Below are 1,699 nucleotides of genomic sequence, written 5' to 3' on the forward strand. Positions count from 1 at the left end.
TAAATGGAGAGAAAATGTTTTGAGAAACGATGTACAAATGCGCTTTACACAATTGATGTGTGTATGGATTGGGATAACAGTTGTATGAGCCCTAATAAAATGTTAAAAAAGAAAAAAAAAGAGTTTAAAAAAAAAAAAAAGATTTTATCCCAGACACCGTCTGTCGGGGGCTGTAAGTTGGAACTGATCTGCTATCAGTGGGTTTGGGTTTTAAATAGGTGTGCAGTGGATTCTAACATGATTTTAACAGACGTTTCACTAATGGCTAATGTTAACGTGTTCAGTTGCTACCTATAAGGTTGGTGGTTCAAGTGTACACAGGGGTGCCCCAGAAGAAAGGGCTGGTGATCTACTTTTGAAAAACCAGCCACTGAAAACCCTATGGAGCACAGGTCTACTCTGACACACCTGACATCACCACAAGTGGGAGTTGGATTGGCTAGATGGCAACTGTCATGCTTCAGATCATGGCCATTTATTAAAATTGAAAAAAAAAATTAAAGGCCCCAAGGCAGCGTTTTTCAGTCAGGCTTTCAAAATTAGTAAGACTTTATATGTCACCTTAAATTAAGTTCAGTTAAAAAAAACCCCAAAACCACTAGGAACTTAAAAAAACAACCTACCACTGAGAATTTAAAGGGGAAAATATAAATATGAGTAGACATAACAGTTTCTTATGTAGGTAAATATATATGTATCAGCAATAAATGTGCACTCTGGTCTCTTGCCTCCCCACCATCCTGTCCACTTCCCTCCCTCCCTCCCTATCCAGAGTACAGGCACTCCCCGTCCAGCTTCACCAGCATTGAAAGCCTCAATGTTTTCTGAAACAATACTTTCTTGATATACAATTAAAAAAAAGTCACTTTACGGAATTTTTCAAGTCCACTTGCAAATTTCCTGTTTTGAAAGCAAAGCTTTATTAATACGCTGATTTTTTTCCTTCAGTGAAACCATTTTACCTGTACAACCAATAAGGATAAGGTAACCTGAGTGTCACCGTAGCCCTTCAATAAAGAGTTGAACACGTGAATACAAGCAGGAAAGATTTTTTTAAAAGTCAGAGATCAAGACAGACAAGATCAGACAGCTCTGTTGCAAGATTAAGCATGTTTATCGCAGGGTTTAGACTGGTCTGACGCTGGCACATGCCCTTCCCACAGTCGGGTTCAGAAGACAGTTTCCATGTCAAGTGCATCTTTCCTCACCTACAGCTATCATTCGGAATGCAGGTAAGGGTGTGAAACATCAAGTTCACTTACCTCTGGTGTCTGAGCGGCTGAATTCCACATCACTGGCCTCTGAAGGAACACCACCTGCTTTGTAGCCAAATTCCCTTCTCTGCAAATGAAAACAGCAGTGTTAGGCTTTGAAAATTACTAAGACTTTATATGTCACCTTAAATTAAGTTGTTAAAAAAACCCAAAAAACCACTAGGAACTTAAAAAACAACCCACCACTGAGAATTTAAGGGGAAAAATAGAAATATAACTAGACATATTTTTATTATATATAATATATAAATAAAAAGAAGATGTCTTCCAATAGAACTGTAGAGAAGATTTTTTTTTAGTCATTTTATTAGGGACTCATAAAACTCTTATCACAATCCATATATACATCAATTGTGTAAAGCACATTTGTACATTCATTGCCCTCATCATTCTCAAAATATTTGCTCTCCACTTAAGCCCTTGGC

At 37.6% G+C, this 1,699-nt stretch overlaps 1 protein-coding gene across 2 annotated transcripts in view; it reads right to left on the reverse strand.

Moving 5' to 3' along the window:
* Positions 1-1,699, reverse strand: part of RFTN2 (raftlin family member 2) — an 89,514-nt gene that overhangs the window by 18,985 nt on the left and 68,830 nt on the right. For both annotated transcript variants that reach the window (XM_045295000.1, XM_045294997.1), the window contains one exon: positions 1,263-1,341. In XM_045295000.1, coding sequence (XP_045150935.1) covers positions 1,263-1,341 — 79 coding nt within the window. The remainder of the gene's footprint in view (positions 1-1,262; positions 1,342-1,699) is intronic.

The sequence above is a fragment of the Echinops telfairi genome, unplaced genomic scaffold, assembly GCF_000313985.2.
Source record: "Echinops telfairi isolate 266 unplaced genomic scaffold, ASM31398v2 ScPeMD7_3;HRSCAF=10, whole genome shotgun sequence".
Lineage (NCBI taxonomy): Eukaryota > Metazoa > Chordata > Mammalia > Afrosoricida > Tenrecidae > Echinops > Echinops telfairi.